The 15,440-nt window shown below is 42.1% G+C and overlaps 2 protein-coding genes across 3 annotated transcripts; one reads left to right on the forward strand and one right to left on the reverse strand.

The window, feature by feature from the left end:
* Positions 1 to 166: 166 nt before the first annotated feature.
* Positions 167 to 10,557, reverse strand: LOC137583861 (probable Rho GTPase-activating protein CG5521). Of its 2 annotated transcripts, XM_068299026.1 has the most exons (7): positions 10,067 to 10,557; positions 8,765 to 8,875; positions 7,907 to 7,924; positions 7,429 to 7,600; positions 2,242 to 7,362; positions 1,998 to 2,182; positions 167 to 1,930 (listed from the first exon to the last, which is right to left on the reverse strand). In XM_068299026.1, exons 1-7 carry the CDS (start codon positions 10,170 to 10,172, stop codon positions 1,665 to 1,667), a joined length of 5,979 nt encoding a protein of 1,992 aa, XP_068155127.1. In that variant the 5' UTR covers positions 10,173 to 10,557; the 3' UTR covers positions 167 to 1,664. The 2 variants fall into 2 exon arrangements, with proteins under 2 accessions (XP_068155127.1, XP_068155128.1); XM_068299027.1 differs by lacking the exon at positions 7,907 to 7,924.
* A 372-nt stretch (positions 10,558 to 10,929) lies between these two features.
* Positions 10,930 to 14,539, forward strand: gammaCOP (coat protein (coatomer) gamma). The gene is made up of 6 exons (XM_068300502.1): positions 10,930 to 11,066; positions 11,326 to 11,981; positions 12,048 to 13,518; positions 13,589 to 13,774; positions 13,835 to 13,987; positions 14,080 to 14,539. The coding sequence occupies exons 1-6, from the start codon at positions 11,027 to 11,029 to the stop codon at positions 14,208 to 14,210; spliced, it is 2,637 nt and encodes an 878-aa protein (XP_068156603.1). The 5' UTR covers positions 10,930 to 11,026; the 3' UTR covers positions 14,211 to 14,539.
* Positions 14,540 to 15,440: the final 901 nt, after the last annotated feature.

Raw genomic sequence — 15,440 nt, forward strand, 5'->3', positions numbered from 1 at the left:
ATGCTGATATAGAGACACCTGGTCGAACAAATAGTTTACTTCTTTTTTGGTATCGTTGAATTTTAGTTTTATTATAAGAAAAATACTCGCATTATCTTTTTTGTTTTTTCTCTTTTTTTTTTTTTAAATCTTTCGGTTCGTTTCTGAATAAATAAGTAAATATATATAAATGTAAATACATTATGTATATAATGCGTTTACTTGGTGTTAGTTACAATTTTCACATTTCTTATTTATGTATTTATCTATGTTCGCGGTTTTGTTTCTTCCATTCTGTTTATTAATGTAAAACTGCGTTTAATTAGACTAAAATTGCATTCAAAACATTTTGTGCAACAAAAACACATTGCAATGAATGAACCATAACTGTTATGTTTCTTGTTTTTGTAATACATAAAAAATATATACATATATATATGTAAACATATATATATACATACTTATATTGTAAGTGTATAAATTTGATCAATTTGTTTAAACAATTCTCCGTAAATTACACAAAAAGAATTGCAGTTTTCTCTTCAATCATTTAACAAACAATTTTCGTTATTCTGGTTTCGATTCTGTTCATACACAAAAATATATATAAAACACAAAGATTGATTGATCTCGACGATTGCCATTTAACTTTCGATTTCCTAAAACTAAGTTAACTATACAAAGAGCTCGTTTAAATAATACTATAAGTAGTAGTGCGGGCTTTGCTTTAAGTCGAGAGACAAAGTATTTTTCTTTTCTTTTATATGCTAAAACCTTTTGATTTGATTGCAGTTGATTTGTTTGTTTACTAATTTAAATTTAAATTATTTTTTTGTGCATATTAAAAACGATTTTTTAAATTCTTTGAATTTTCGCATTTCGTTGCCAAGCATAAAATATCGAAATACTTTACAGCAGATGAAGAAATTAAAAATAAATATAATAATTTTATAACGCTAATCAAAATAGTGGGGGGACTTTGATTTAAAAACTTGGTATTCACTTTAGAGTATGTGATTAGTACAACAAACAAAGCGAACACAATTAATTGTTTGGAAATTAATATAAGAGAAACTTAAATAATTGTAAAAAAAAGGGTTAATAAACACGATTGAGAGCATTTGTTGAAATAATTTCAATTCATTTTGAGTGGACGTAACATGGAATTGCATTCGAAATCAATATGTAAAAGAAATTCATTCAAAATTATCAACAACTAAATACAAAATTGGAGTTATGTAACATATCGTAGCGAGTCGTTACACTATAGAATATAGGCATGTATACAAGTATCAATTATTATAGACTTAACCACACACACACGGATTGGGTTTGGGTGTGTGTGTGTGTGTGTATGTTTTTCATTTGGAAATGGGCGTAAGAAGAGAGAATTTTTGTGGTGGCGAAAATAAATATGTAAAAGGTTAATACAAACATTGGTTAAACTTAATTTAAGTAGGAATAAAAATAAAATAACAAATAAGTTAATATATGTATGTATGTTCTGTATGTGTAGGAGGAAACGTGTTTCGCAATACTTTTCATTTGCAATAGAACTCTCTGCTCTCTGAATGGTGGGTTGGGGGAATATGTTCGGGGAGGAATGAGTACTAGATTTGTGTATTAGTGCAATATGGTGGAAAGATGGTAGAAAGGCAAAACTAATTGAAAAATGCCAAATATTATTATTTAAGTCGTCGCTGTGGCATTGTTGGACTCTCTGGCGGTGTGTCACCGTTGCCAGTGCTGCTACCGGCTCCCACAGCAATATGTTGCAGCGAATGCTTTTTGGTGACGTTCTTGAATGGGGCACCCAATTTGCGGGGACCGCGTGGCGACGCGGACGCCACACTATTGGCAGCGGCTGCTTCCATGGCCGCTGTAGAACCGGCTGAGGCAGATGGGGCAATGCCTAGCATGGGAGCCGCATCGATGGACGCCTGAACCCATCCTGAAATTACGACAATATTGCATTTATTAATTGTAAGTTTATATTTTTCAAGCGAATTTTCTTTTACCCTTAACGGAGGCACGATTGTGATCAAGCAAGGCGGAGGCAAGGGGAGCTGGATTTGATTCCCTTAATGTTCCCATTGTGGATAAAGGCATCGGATTATATATTCGACTGGCAAAATCCTCAAACGTCGTGCTCTCCTTATAACGCGACGAGACACTGTCCAACGACCGATTACGCTCCTCGTAGCTGTGGGAATTAATTTTATTAAAGTGAAGGCTAAGTGTCTAAGCTGATTTAATACTTACAATTGCTGGTAGAGGGGTAAGGCGGATCGTTTGGTGCGACTGGCATTGATAGCGGTGGCCCGTATCAAAGTGGCCAAACAGGCTCCACTGACAACACTCTCATTAGCTAGGGGACCAAACCAGGGCACCTCCGGCTTGCGATTCACAGTTACACGGAAAAGACCGTTTCTCAACGGATAGACCACAATAAGAACATCACAGAACTCTGTGGGAAGAATATCGCGTCTGTAGTCCCGATGATGTTCGCTCCACACTATATGCACTTCATCGTTGCCCAAATGACGCGTCTTGAGGAGCATCGCCTCCGATGAATCGGAGGGCATACGTGTGGCCACATGATAGATTACCTCCAGGAAGGGTGTGGCATAGTAGGGGGCTGTTGCACCACATCCCTGACGAGGCAAGCCGCCCAGAAAACCATTGTGCGTTTCCAAATCGATTTCCCAACCGAGTGCCGAGACGAACATTTCATAAGTGCTGCTGCCGCTGGTATTTTTCAATATGCTCCCCTTGTCCTCTTGACCGGCGGCCACATAAATCACGGCCATTTTGTGTGTCTCGCGGCACTTCTGCAAATCAACATTACGTAGTTCACGCATCAGTTTTTCGCTTCGTTGCAGTAAATGTGTTCGCGATCGGCGCTCCCAACCGGCTAGACCTAAGTGGGCAAAGAGCAAGCGGCAATATTGGAAGGGCATTTCAGTTCGATTGGGCAGGGAATCGTAAGTGGTCGAATGCACGGATCGTTGATCCGCCTGTTGGTGTTGTTGCTGTTGTTGCAACGACGAGCTGGAGTTGGCATGCCTTAAAACCGGTTGCGGCGCTTGTGCCGAATGTGTCACAAATTCTTGTTCAAGTACCCGTTGATTAAGAATAACAGAGATAGCCTGCGCTTCCTGGTTACTGCTGACAGGACTGCTGCTGGGCGCATTCAATTGGGTTACTGTGGGCGCCACACACTCGGGACTTGTGTGTCCAATGTAGGCCAACATGTCGTCCAACTGGTCCAAGTCGGGCGCCATGTCCTTGGCCAATGGCAAGACACCAGCGGGCCGATGACGCAGCGTATGACGCGGCGCCTGGACTTCCAATCCGACAATCGAGGAAACCATCGAGTCTAATGGGTGTGCTTGCGTGCTAGGTGCAATCTTTGAAAACCTTCGCATGGGCATCTCGTCCATCTTAGAGGTACGCGGCTCCGAATAGAGAATGGACGCGTCCCAGCAGGCTTTTCCATTCAAATCTCGCATAAGAACCCGCACTTGCTTTTCGGCGGTAACTAATCCAGCAGTTATTCCTCCGCCTGGCAACTTCAGAGTGGGCAGTTCAATGAAACTGGCAACGAGGCCAGAGTTAAGCATAAAAAGTTGCATATTTCCAGCGTGGACTACGGATGGCAGTTCCACAGAGTCGCGCCGATTGTCTGCAACTTGGTTGCCGGCAGTCCCACTAGGCAGATCATCCTGCTCCTCAACCATCGAGCTGAGTCGTGATGCCCCTATGCCCATTGGAAAGTGTCCCAGGTGAGTGATTAGCTTCATTGTTACCGCCTTGGCGCACAATTTAATGGCTGTTATGCACACCTGAATCGTCTCGGATGTCTGATAGTTGGCTCCTGGCAATTGTCCATCCCCCTGCAGATCGTCGTTTACAATTTGCATGTCAAAGTCTTCGTCGGCCGTTAGTTTGACACGCTCGTGGCGCGGTGCACCGGATGCCACCTGGAGGAGAACCCGCAGAACTTGAAGAATCAGAGTATCACCCTGCTCGTTAAGCGGGGTTAGCATCAGAGCCGCGGGAATAGCCATACAAAACTCGCCAAGACCAAGCATCAGTGCAGTTAGCACAACCTTATCCGAATCCCTTGGTTTGGTAACATTCTGTATTTCCAGGGCTTTGCATAGTGCCGTTATAATAAGTTGAGGAACTCGCTCGATTGCCGCCAATTGGGGTCCACGTTCTGCACACAATTTAAGCGAATCAACAGCCACCATGGCAATGGTGTGATGTTTAAATTGGAGCGCGTGAAGCAAAACTTGTAGGACTTCCTTTATGCGGGGATTGAAATTTGCCGCTGATTCCTTTGGGTGCACATTCTTTGGATGGGGGACAGCTTGTTGAAACCCACCTGATGCGGCCCGAACTGCACTGGACGACGAAACCGGAGAGAGACGCAGGAGCAACCACTGGCCCAACTGGCAAAGAGCAATACATCGAGCTTTGGCGGAGGGTTCACGCCGAGCACAGCGCAGCATAATGTTTAGGATGTGATCCTGTAGATCAGGACACTCCATCAGTTCAAATTGTTGCGGCGTCGGCTGAAGAACGGGACGTGGCAACAGCGACGAGGGATAGCAGAGCAATGATCCTAAGAGAGCCGCCACTTCAGCCCTGGGCGTAACATTGCGCTGCACCTCTAAAGAGGTAAGCAATATAGCGCTTGCGTGTACCAGATCCAGCAGAAGTAGAGTGTGCCCGGGTAAAAGCAAACTCAATAGTCGTGGCCCTTCTAGGTGCTTCAGTATCGCATAGATTAGATCGCGATCTTCGCCAGTAAGAAGTTGATGCAAGGCATGATAGAACAATGGCAACTGCTGCATGCCGACGGCTCCATGGATGGCCAGGGAACAAAGCAATTGCAAGGCCCAAAGTTTGCCTTTCTTAAAGGATCGATCCAAACTAAGAGAGCCATAGCACCAGGGTGCCACAATGCCAATAGGCGGAACTAGAGTGGGCGGCGGTGGAGTACTTTGATTGTCCGTAGATATGCCCTGATTCAGTTTAATTTTTATCAAGTTCTGCGTCATTTCCAGAAGATGCATAAAAACCTGGGCATGCAAATCAGCTTTGGGAATGCGATTCACATCACCCAAGGCTCCAAGCATGCGTTTCCACATAATTGATGTGGAGTCGGGATGCCAACCCTCTGCTGATCCTCCGAGAATGATGCAACGGCGTCCTGAAATGCTTCCTGATCCACTGTTGCTGCCGTAGCTCCCGGAGTTGCCATCTTCCAGGCTAGCATCAATCTGCAATTGGGCATCCTTAATTGATCCTCCTTCAATTCCACTACTAGCCGTAGGTGATGGGCTTCTTGAGCCAGGTCCGCTCTCATTATCCGCCTCCCCCCGATAACTATCGGTGTCATCCACATCGGCCTTTTTTGATGGGATAGCCGCCAGAGAGTCCAAAGAGATAGCTCGCCTCAAGTCCTGTGCATTATTATGTGGTGTCTGCGCTTCGTGGTGATGCAAAGCCTTCGGCTTGGGCGTGCCAGCGCGTCGGCGACGAATACGCGAGTTCCTAGCAGCCGAGGCTAAGCTGCCCTCGCTATAACTTCGACTAAGCATGGGAGTCAATGGTACAGGACGTGATCCCTGTCCTGGGATGGGATTACCATGGGATTGTGAATGCTGGTGATTGGGGCGGGTATGATGTGTAACGGCCGTCGGGGGCTGGGAGCCTGTATTCTCATCTGACCGATTGTTGCTGAACTCGGGCAAGGATTCCCGCTGACGACTCTGACTTACAGCCGACGAAGCGGCACTTCCACTGGCCGTGCTACCCGATCCTTGCCACACACTGCCTATGCGCCGACGTTTCTCGGCCCGGCTTTCGGCCACCCGATCCAGAGGCAAGTCTAACAAACTAATCCCATAGGTGTATCGGGAAAAAACTCGCGTTAAAGTTTGAATTGTTTTGTTCCATTCAACAATTAGCTCCTCCCGATGTGTCAGTGACTGAAGAACTGTGAGAAATTTCTCCCAAAGTATTACGTTGACAGGCACCTTGGTGTGCGCACGAATCCATGTAACAATCAGAGTCTGGAAAATAGCTGATCCCAATATTCCACCAAGAGTCGCACTCTTGGACATGTTACCACCGCCGCCTTGCGGTGGATGTGGATGGGGATAGGGATTCTGATGGAGCACGACTGACGTGACCTGTAGCAAAACCAGCAGCAATTGCTCCCAAGTGCGCGAATCCATTTCCGTGTTCATAACCATAGTGCGATAAACGTTGAGAACTTTCTTACAAATCTCTGTCTGCTCCTCCAATGGCGTGGAACGATAGTTACGCGAACGTGTGGGGAAACAGATATTCAAATTGGCCGTATTCACCAGGAAGACATTCGCTGCATTGGTGACAAAGACTTGCAGAACATTTTGCCTGCCAGCACGCACCATTAGTTGATCCTTTGAACTGGTCATGGCTCCGATATAGGAGGGAGTTCGCAGGCGCTGACTGCGTGGCGTTCCGCCGGCCGTTGAAATGGGCGGTGGATCATCATTGGGCTCCAGCAAGAATGGAGGTGGTGTATCACCAGTCATCCAATCCCGATAGACAGCGATGGCCGTGCGAATGGCCTCAATTTGAGCTTTGGATGTGAAGTTTAGTAGGAAAGCCTGGCGATAGACTTCGTGAACGAAATTAATGTTCTCGCGGCTTACATAAAAGACATCGCGCACGATTAGGCCCTGCTGATAGCCCTGCAGACGAACATGATCTACGTCCTCGATGTGAAGGGCACAGTCCAGACGGTGACTGAGCAAACGCTCGTGAGTGAATCGAGAGACCCAATTGATCAGGACAACGACACAGGAGGCCATTACTTCTTCCTTTTTGTTGATTGATCTCATAACAGGCATTTCTAATCGGGGATTGTATATCGAGCAGCTGCCATCGAAATTTGGCGAGAAGACGGGCAAAAAGACATCCATGAAACGCTGCAGAAGAAACGCAAATGCCCGATGATCTTTCTGGTTCCGGTTGTCACGCCACCGAAGACACGCCGCCGTCTGGACCATGCTATTGAGGAGCACCTCGAGACCATCTCTCGGATCTGGCGGTGCTGACTTCTCGCTGGAAGACGGTGGAAGCAATGCTACTACCTCAGAACTTTGTACAGGATGGGAAAAGGCATTGTCATGGAAGACAGAAGCCATTCCTCCATCTGCCTTCATATTGGGATGTGTGAGAAAGTCCGACGCGCTAAATTCGGTATCAGGCCCAGTAATGCCCTTTTGGGGTACAATAAGCCCGGGAATTAAATCCGCATACATGGCATGCACATAGCCAGGGGCATTCTCACCCAGTGTCTGATACCATAGTAGAAAGTATCTGAAAATAATTACCGTAATTAGAATATTGTTGGGATTTCGCAAATAATTACAATTTACTCCTTACCTGACACCCTCGCGTCGCAGTTTGGGAGAATTGCCCAAATGTAAAAGTTTGGCCATAATACGACTCAGCGAATGGCATTGCCATCGACGCGCCAACAGCTCCGGCAGCAGGCACAGAATTTTCTCTAGCAGCCATAGTGAACCATCCAATTCCTCGCGATGAGCCTTGTGCACTAAAATAAGTGGAACGATTAGCATAGACAAAGATGGTAGAACGAAGGTGAAACTAATTCATGGAATAGACATGCCAGTGGCTAATACACAAGAAATAGAACTTCAAAGGAACGGACAAATGAAATGCTTTGCTTATATAAATATGCTCACTAAAAGGATTATATATATTATGTATATATATTGTATATAGAGGAATATGCTTTATGAGTTTATATGGGAGGGGAAACAAAACAAAAATAATGATTTAAACCAAAATCAAATGGGCGGATGCAAATTTGAGTTTTTAGGATATCCCAGTAACTTACCAATGTGAAACGGGAGTTCTGCCGGTTAAAGGATTTACACAAAGAAATCATATATACATTTTTATATATATATAGAGAGAGTCAGAAAGAGAGAGTAAAAATGGATCATAAATAGAACAGAAATTTTAATTTAGAATTTCTTTGATCTAAGCGTTGTCGATTATATCCATATTTAATTAAATAAGTATAAAATAGAATGGGAGTAGGCACGAAAAACAAGGCACCAATAAAAATAACAAATAAGACCTCTAAAAACCAAAACAAAAAAAGAAAAACGAAGTAGAAATGAAGTAGCTATAGGAAGCAACCATTCTGTAGAAATTCAACCTTGTCTTGCTATCTTAATTGGCCCGAAAAAGATATGAGCAAAATTTACCACACACATTTAAATGGGTCAACATTTTAACCAAGTATTCCTAAGACAGTAATTAGTAATTTTGAATACCCTTCAAAAATATTTAAACACCTACCAATTTTTATCTTTTCAAGATCGTATTCAAGCTACAGATAATCAATTACAAAACCCTAATCAAAATATTTATACTTTTAATTTATGAAATTGACATAATTTACAGTATTTTTCAATCGGTGTGATTAAAATATATTTAATAATTCAAGTAAAGATTTTTTGTTTTGGCTCCTACTTCAACGAAATATAAAAGGATTGAGAGTTCTAAGCTACTTTTTGGATGTAAAATCCCTAAATTGTTTATTAATACTAACAATAAACTATAAATATTAAAAAAGAAAAGTCTAAACTGATTATGCTCTAATAGCTTCTTCCAAGTTGAAAGAAATGTTAGTACTTTCAATAATGGAGCATATAGATGCGGATATACATATATGCAGTTTAATTACCTTTTTGTTTCAGATTGGCCTCGGCCTGAATAAAGGTATCGTAGAGTATGAAGTACACATGACTGTAATTTGTCTCGAACAGCGATTTAGACTCATCGAAATCCACATTATCTGCAAGAAAAATGTAATGAAGTAAACGAATTGTTGATATATAGGGCATGTTGAATATATAGAGTAGGAAGATAAAAAATACCCTAGCTTAAGTGTCTATGATAAGACCGCCATCCAGGGGCCACAACAGGTGACGCAAAAGCCTGTCTACAGATAACAGGCGAATCCCCTATTGGCAATCTGAATTTCCATATGGAATTTCGGTAAACCGCCCGTGACGAATGCGCAAAAGTAACCACAAAAATATATATATATCTACTAATATTAATATTGTTTAAATAAAAAGGTTGGTGAATCACAGAGAGCTAGTTGGGGATTGAGTTGGGGTGGAGGGCATTGCCGGCTTTGCAGTCATCAGCACGAAAAACAGCGCGAAACAGAAGAAAGCTAAAGAAAGAGTGAAAAGCAATGGGTGAGAAAAAGCAGAGACCTTTAGAAACCGGTTTTTCCAATAGAAGGCCAGGCAAGGCAACAACACGAAGATGTCTGCCGAGGCCTGATGATACTGATGATGATGATGACAACAACAAACGGGAACTCACTAACTTGGAAGCCCAATGGTAGAAGAATGTCTAATGCGTGCAATTTGCCAACAATGGCTGGCTGCCACATGGAGCACCACTACCACCACGACTGCAGCAATGAGCACCTGTTGTTGTTATTGTTGGTTGTGTTGTTTGAAAAATTATTTCGTTCAATGACACAAAAAGAAAGTTAAAAGTGCTAAGCCACGGCAAATGTGGGGGTTGGTGGGAGTAATACCCATTTGTTGGTGCTCAAATTGTAGCAACAGTTGCCGTTGGTTGTGGAAACTCATATGCTAATCCGAATATAGGTGCATGAAGTTATTAAATAAAACTCTCACAAGAAAGGGTATCCCAAAACCAGAGTGAATGGGTCGAGAATTTTGCTTAAACATAATGTCTGTTGCCGCCCAACAGGAAATGGCAGCCACAATGGTTGGGCCTAATGCAGAGAATTCTCCATCAGTGTGAATCGAGTAAAATTGAGCGGAAAAAAATCAAAACTAAAATGGTCCGAACGACGCCCACCTGCGTTCGAATAGTTCGAACCAGTTTGCCTTTCTTTGATTTCATTTAATTATTATTATTATTCAGACCATAAATTATGACAATATTTAACATTGAAACCACCAACGCAATGGTGGGCCTGATGGTCGGATCACCTTACCTAATATCATGCGCAGGTGGCGCAGGCGAGATGCTGAATCCTTTTTACAGTCTTGCAGCTTCAGAGTCGATTTCTTCACGTCCGCATGGGATTTCTTTGTAAACATTTTGTTGGTGTTGCTGTTGTTTTTGCACCTTGTGTTCTCTATTGCTCAACACATAAAATCGCGCACTTACACACACAGTCACACACATATGTACCTAAACACACACACACACTTAGACTTTCTTTTTGATATTTATTTTATGTGCGTTCTGTTTTTTTTTTTTTTTTCTTTTTGTTCTCCTCACTTCTGCTGTTCAGCGGAGCACCCGTCCGCCCGGTGACGTGGGTGCTTCTTTTCGCTGTGCACTGCTAACCTTTGCAAACAATTGGTATTACCAATTCGTCTTTCATCATAACAAATACACCACTTCCATTTTATTATTAATGCACGAACAAAAATTCAGCAGCGAATAACACCCCCGCTCACCATGAGAACAAAAACAACAATGAAAACAACAACATATCGATGACAATATGTTATCGGTGGGGACCAGTGCTACCAGTTGAGCCATTAATTTGAATATTTTAAGATTCTTATTAAATATTTAGTTTTTCATTAATTTTACTGCTGATATAACCATTTAAAATAGTGATATCTTGATCCTTTTTGATTATGGTATATATTTTAAATCTCATTTTTTTTCCTTCAAATACGCACATTTGTTCAAAATAGAAACTTGTATGACTTAGTAACTGTTTTAGCCATTTTTGGTTCAGAGATTTGGGCAGCACTGGGGGACCATGCGTTTTAGTGTGACCAAGCAACATGATAACGGTGGCCACAGATTTTAGTGTTACCGAAAGATTATTTCAATACCAGATTATCGAGTGTGGTAGTGACGTGTAAAAGCGCAGCTGAAAAACCATTTATTTTATTTGTTTAATTCAAGTTTTATAAAGAAAGTTCCAACTGCAATGGGTTCGTTTCGCCGCGAAAAGGAGGAGGAGGAGGATGGTAAGTGATGGGGCAGTCCCTGTAGTAGCCGGGTTTGGGAGTAGCTGATGGGGTAATGAAGTAGTGAGCAGTTTGTTGTAAGATAAGAATGGATAAGTGATGTGCTCCGCTGGCATGCACACATACTGACGCGACCCAAAACACACACACACGCACACACACACTCAAACATTAAAGCTGAATTTGTCATTTTAATAGTGATTAAGGGAATAACAAACTATGTTCCATTTCTCACAATCCTCGATCAAACAACGTGCAGGTCCATCAAATGCCTATCAAAATCTTGAAAAGACTTCGGTGCTGCAAGAGACCCGAACGTTCAACGAAACGCCGGTGAATGCCCGCAAGTGCATCCACATTCTGACCAAAATCTTATACCTGATTAATCAGGGCGAGCAGCTGGTGGCACGTGAGGCAACCGACTGCTTCTTTGCTATGACAAAGCTTTTTCAGTCAAAGGATGTGGTGTTGCGTCGCATGGTCTACTTGGGTATCAAGGAGCTAAGCTCCATTGCAGAGGATGTCATCATTGTTACTAGTTCACTGACCAAGGACATGACGGGCAAGGAAGATCTGTATCGTGCCGCTGCCATTCGCGCTCTGTGCAGCATTACAGATCATACAATGTTGCAGGCCGTCGAACGTTACATGAAGCAGTGCATCGTGGACAAAAATGCTGCTGTGTCGTGTGCCGCACTGGTCAGTTCTCTACGCCTAGCCAGCACGGCCGGCGATGTGGTGAAACGTTGGGCAAACGAGGCCCAAGAGGCCCTGAACAGCGACAACATTATGGTGCAATATCATGCACTTGGCTTACTCTATCACATACGCAAATCGGATCGCCTGGCAGTTTCTAAGCTAGTCAACAAGCTCACACGCGGTTCTCTAAAGAGTCCCTATGCAGCCTGTATGCTGGTAAGTTTTTATAATCAACTATGTGCAAGGCAAAATTAGTAGCTAACTATACTTTCTGTCCTGCAGATTCGGATCGCCTGCAAACTGGTCGAGGAAGAGGACATACCATCCGAGGAATTATCTGAATCACCGTTATTCACTTTCATAGAAAGTTGTTTGCGTCACAAGAGCGAGATGGTTATCTATGAAGCGGCGCACGCCATTGTCAATCTAAAGAACACTAATCCTCGCATGCTCTCTCCAGCCTTCTCCATTTTGCAATTGTTCTGCAGTTCGCCCAAGGCAACTCTTCGATTCGCCGCTGTACGTACCCTTAACAAGGTAGCTATGACGCATCCGGCTGCTGTGACCACTTGCAATCTCGATCTTGAGGGCCTTATCACAGACTCCAATCGATCTGTGGCCACTCTTGCAATTACCACGCTGCTAAAGACGGGAGCAGAGTCCTCTGTGGAGCGCCTAATGAAGCAAATCTCCACATTTGTGGCGGAAATCTCCGATGAATTCAAGGTAGTGGTGGTTCAAGCCATCTCTGCTTTATGTACTAAGTATCCTCGTAAGCATACTGTATTGATGAACTTCCTTAGCAGTATGCTCCGCGAGGAGGGCGGCCTAGAATACAAGACATCTATTGTGGACACAATTATCACCATTATTGAGGAAAACGCAGATGCCAAGGAATCGGGACTATCGCATTTGTGTGAATTCATTGAGGATTGCGAACACGTTTCTCTGGCAGTTCGCATCCTCCACTTGCTGGGCAAGGAGGGACCATTCGCCGCCACTCCTTCCAAGTATATACGTTTCATTTACAATCGTGTAATCCTCGAGAGTCCAATTGTTAGAGCCGCTGCTGTTACAGCACTGGCTCAGTTTGGAGCTTCCTGTCCGGCCCTGCAGGGTAACATATTGGTCCTGTTGGGCCGCTGTCAAATGGATCCCGATGATGAAGTGCGCGACCGCGCTACTTATTTTCTAAACATTCTCAATTCAGAGAAACCGGAGATCTATAAAGACTACATAATTGAACGCGAAAACTGTTCGCTAGCCTTGCTTGAAAAGGCTCTGGTAGAGCATCTAAATGGCCAGCTGGAATCCCGCTTTGATATCTCCACAATACCCAAGGCAGCCATTGTCAAGGCCGAGATTAGCAATGATGTCATGTTGGTGACCAACAGCGCTCCACGACCACCCAAAATTACACGCGAGGAAGAGAGCGCTGCAAGATTGGCTCAGTTGCCGGGCATCCAGGTCTTCGGTTCCATACATCGTAGTACAGCTTCTATTCAGCTAACCGAAAGCGAGACCGAATACACAGTTCAGTGCATCAAACATATCTTTGCCCAGCACGTGGTCTTCCAATTCGATTGTCTCAACACGCTATCCGACCAATTTCTGGAGAATGTCCGAGTGGAATTAACACTACCTGAAGGTTACACGGCGCGCGGCATTATACCTTGTCCGAAATTGCCATACAATGAGCTGCAGACCACCTATGCCATTGTTGAGTTCCCACCCGATGCGGGCAGCTCCTTAGGTAAATTCATACGATAAACAAATAATATATTTAAGACAAATAATATAGATAAGTACATGTTTCATTCCAGCCACATTTGGGGCCACTTTGCGGTTTGTGGTCAAGGACTGCGACCCTAATACAGGCGAACCAGACTCGGAAGAAGGCTACGATGATGAATATATGCTGGAAGATCTGGAAATCACAGTGGCCGATCAGGTGCAGAAAACGAAAAAGAATAACTTTCAAGTGGCATGGGATGCAGCTGATAGCGAGGGTAAGCATCTGTTTAAATTATAGATTATAATTTTAATTCGATTTGAATTTTTCTTGCCAGAGTGGCTGCAAGCCGAAGATACCTTTGTGCTTTCCGCTGTCACCACTTTACAGGATGCCGTTAATAGCATAATTAAAATATTGGGTCTGGGTCCCGCAAATCTGTCCGAAAAAGTTCCGGAAGGCACACATATACACACATTATTTTGCTCAGGTATATATATATCGGTTTACTTACATTTTAAGTGAGTCTGAAAACACCACAGACAAATAACTTATAATTTTTAAATCATTTGATCCATATAGGCTCATTTAGAGGCGGCATCGAGGTTCTTGTACGTGCCAAATTAGCACTCTCCGAGGGCGTCACATTAAATCTAACTGTGCGAAGCACAGATCAAGATGTAGCAGAGGTCATAACGGCGGCCATTGGATAAGATAGTGAGCCCTGCAGAAACCTTGTTGGTTTTCTGCGTGCAATTAAAAAAATATAACATAAAAGAACGGAAATGAAAAAGAGTATCGTATCCACTATAAGATCGAAAAGTTAAAATTACAATAATAAAAACAAAAGAAAAACTTAATTAATCGAACCTAAAGTGGCTGCTGGCCCCAGCAATTCGCGTTAATTTGTTTTCTTACATTTACACAATTGATTTAACAGCCAACACATAACATTCAAGTATCTATTTGTTATTGCCCCCGTATTTAGCCTGTGCGTTTAATTTTAAGTCTAAATATATAAATACATGTATATGCAAAGTGATTTTTCGCAAATTTGTTTTTGATTTAATCAATAAAAATGGGGAAACTCCAAGCAGTTAATGAATGAATGTAGCAAACAAATAATCTGAAACACGTCCCTTGAAGTAATGATCTTCTTTAAAGGAGACAAAATTAGAACGATGGTTGAAACAAAGTTGGGATCTGCATATCTCATGTTCAAATCGATTAGAGTTAAAATGAAATCAAAGTTTCTCTACAAAAATCGAATATTATTAATGAAACAAAGTTAAACTCAATAAACTAACTTTTACTTAAAGTTATCAGAATTTGTTTTCATTCCGCGATGTATGTATATATACATATATACATATATATAAACTTCATTGACCTTTATTTAATAGTATAGTTTTATTTAATTATAAATAACTTAAAGTTTCAATATATTCTAGTAATTTTGTTTTCCTATTTTTACAAATTTGTTTTCTTGATGTTTGTTTTTCTCTCTCCGAATTCCCAATTACTTTCAACTCGCTGAGCTTGCGTATTGTTCTCTTATCTTTAATTACAAAAAATTTCCCTCTGCTCAATGTAATTTCGAATTTCTTGTGCCTTTTGCTTATGCTTTTTGTTCGATATTGATATATTATCCCACATCGTTTAAGTATATCGTAAAATGTTTTTTTTTTCATCTGCTTTGCTGACATACGCTATGTTCCTCATTCGCACACACATTTTAAATTCAATCAAGTTTAAAAATTTGTATTATTCAAGATCCATCCACACGCAGAAATGATAAAAATATACATATATATATATGGTGTATATATAACACATGCACACAATGATAATTTCATGAAATTACAAGGTTTTTACAATACATCAATATATATATGTATATATAGAGACATTGTCGCAAGATGTTTCTGAATATGTTATTTAGA

This window comes from Drosophila tropicalis, unplaced genomic scaffold (genome assembly GCF_018151085.1).
Source record: "Drosophila tropicalis isolate 14030-0801.00 unplaced genomic scaffold, ASM1815108v1 contig_878, whole genome shotgun sequence".
In the NCBI taxonomy this organism is placed as follows: domain Eukaryota; kingdom Metazoa; phylum Arthropoda; class Insecta; order Diptera; family Drosophilidae; genus Drosophila; species Drosophila tropicalis.